This window comes from Tupaia chinensis, unplaced genomic scaffold (assembly GCF_000334495.1).
Source record: "Tupaia chinensis unplaced genomic scaffold, TupChi_1.0 Scaffold138060_1, whole genome shotgun sequence".
In the NCBI taxonomy this organism is placed as follows: domain Eukaryota; kingdom Metazoa; phylum Chordata; class Mammalia; order Scandentia; family Tupaiidae; genus Tupaia; species Tupaia belangeri.
The window spans coordinates 1485154-1486771 of NW_006197961.1; the positions used below are offsets into that span (position 1 = coordinate 1485154).

Below are 1618 nucleotides of genomic sequence, written 5' to 3' on the forward strand. Positions count from 1 at the left end.
GCCATCTTGATAAGGGTAGGGAGGCGGATGGCTCGGGCAGGAAGGTGGGGGGGAGGCGGCCGAGGCGAGGCCCCCGCGTGCACTGTCCCCGCCCCCCTGGCCCCGGGGGCTGCGTCCTACCTGCTGCGTGCTCTGCACCTGCTGCACCACCTGAGTGGGGACGCCGGTCTGGCTGGCCGTGGAGCCTGGGCTGGCCTCGGACACGGTCTCGCTGGCCCGCATGGCACCTTCTGTGGGGGGGCATGGCCGGGTCAGCTCTGTGCTGCCCTGTCCCCACCTGGAGCCTGAGCCCGTCTGGGGTGGATGACGCAGCCCAATACCGGCCCCAGCAAGGCTAGGAGTCCTGCCTGCCCCCAGCTGGCCCGTCCGTACCCATCTCGGGGGGCCACAACCCTCCTCCTCCTCAAGTGGGACCAGAAGGGGTCACCTAGAGGACTAGACTGCTTTTTTCCAAACAGGACATGTGGGCAGGCAGGGAAGTGGCCGCCCGGGGGTCCCGCCAACTCCGGAGGGACCAAGGCCCGGGGCCACCATCACTGGGGTGACCGCTGCCTTCCCAGGAAAGCCTGGCTGGCCTGTTGCCAAGCACCCCTCCCGGCCTTCCTGTCCTCAGTGGGGTGGGGACACCTAGGGGCCTGGAACTGGGGGGCGGGAACTCACGCTGACAGGCGGCCGAGAAGAGACACTCATAGAACATGGCCTCCGCCCACCCCCTTTGCTCCCGGGGCACTGCCTGGCCCTCCTGCTCCTCGCCTGCCTCTGGAGGCACAGCAGGGTACGCACGCGGCTTTATACCCCGACCTTGGGGAGCTAATCCCCCCAGTGGGCACAGAGCTCCTGTGGCAAGCCCTCTTGGAATAAACCCCCCCTCCCTGCCAGTGCGTGCCCAGCGCATCCCCAGGCCTTCCTGTCGTGGCGGGGCCCCCGGGGGTGAGGAGGGAGGCTGGCACCCGAGATCCTATCAGGCCAGCCGGCGCAGGTCCAATTTCATACACTTCTGGGTGATTAAGGGGGAGAAGGCGGGGGGGGTATGGAGAGTGTCCCCAGGAGGCACCTCAGCGGGGACACCGGCTTTCCTGTTCCCTCTGTGACCTGGCTGGCCCACAGCAGCACCAGAAGCCAGAGTGGGGCTGGGGACACCATGCACCGCCCCCCGCTGTGCCTAGGAAGCACCCAAGGCTCCAGCCACCCCGTCCCGGGGGGATGTCTCCTGGAGGGCTCAGAGGGGTTACCCAAGCCCTGGCAGGACTGAAGGACGTGAGGAGCCAGTGATGGTGGCGGACACCATGGCTCCCGGTACACCAGGGGCTGTGCTGGGCTCTTCTGGGCGGCGGGAGGCCGTGCTGGCTTTTATGACCCATTTTCAGGTAAGGACCGGGGAGCCAGGGGAGGAAGTGACTCACCCAAGGTCCCCCGCCAGGGCCCCCAGGTGCACACACGGACCTCACACTCGGGACCAGCAGCTGGCGTAACGGCTACGTCGCTAGACTCCCATGTAGTGGACTGAGGTTCAAGTCCCAGACCCGGTGGCTAAACTCACGCCGGGCGCGTGTGCGTGCGTGCCCAAGATCCCGAGAGGAGAATGGAGGAGAAGGGATTGCGGCGTGGCCATCCCCCC

General features: G+C 67.4%; 1 protein-coding gene across 1 annotated transcript in view; it reads right to left on the reverse strand.

Annotated features, from left to right (window-relative positions):
• The window catches only part of RFX1 (regulatory factor X1), a gene marked incomplete in the record, with an annotated part of 48718 nt that overhangs the window by 32698 nt on the left and 14402 nt on the right, over window positions 1-1618 (reverse strand). Inside the window, 1 exon segment of the mRNA XM_027776778.1 lies at window positions 121-230. Within this exon segment, the coding sequence (XP_027632579.1) occupies window positions 121-230 (110 nt within the window).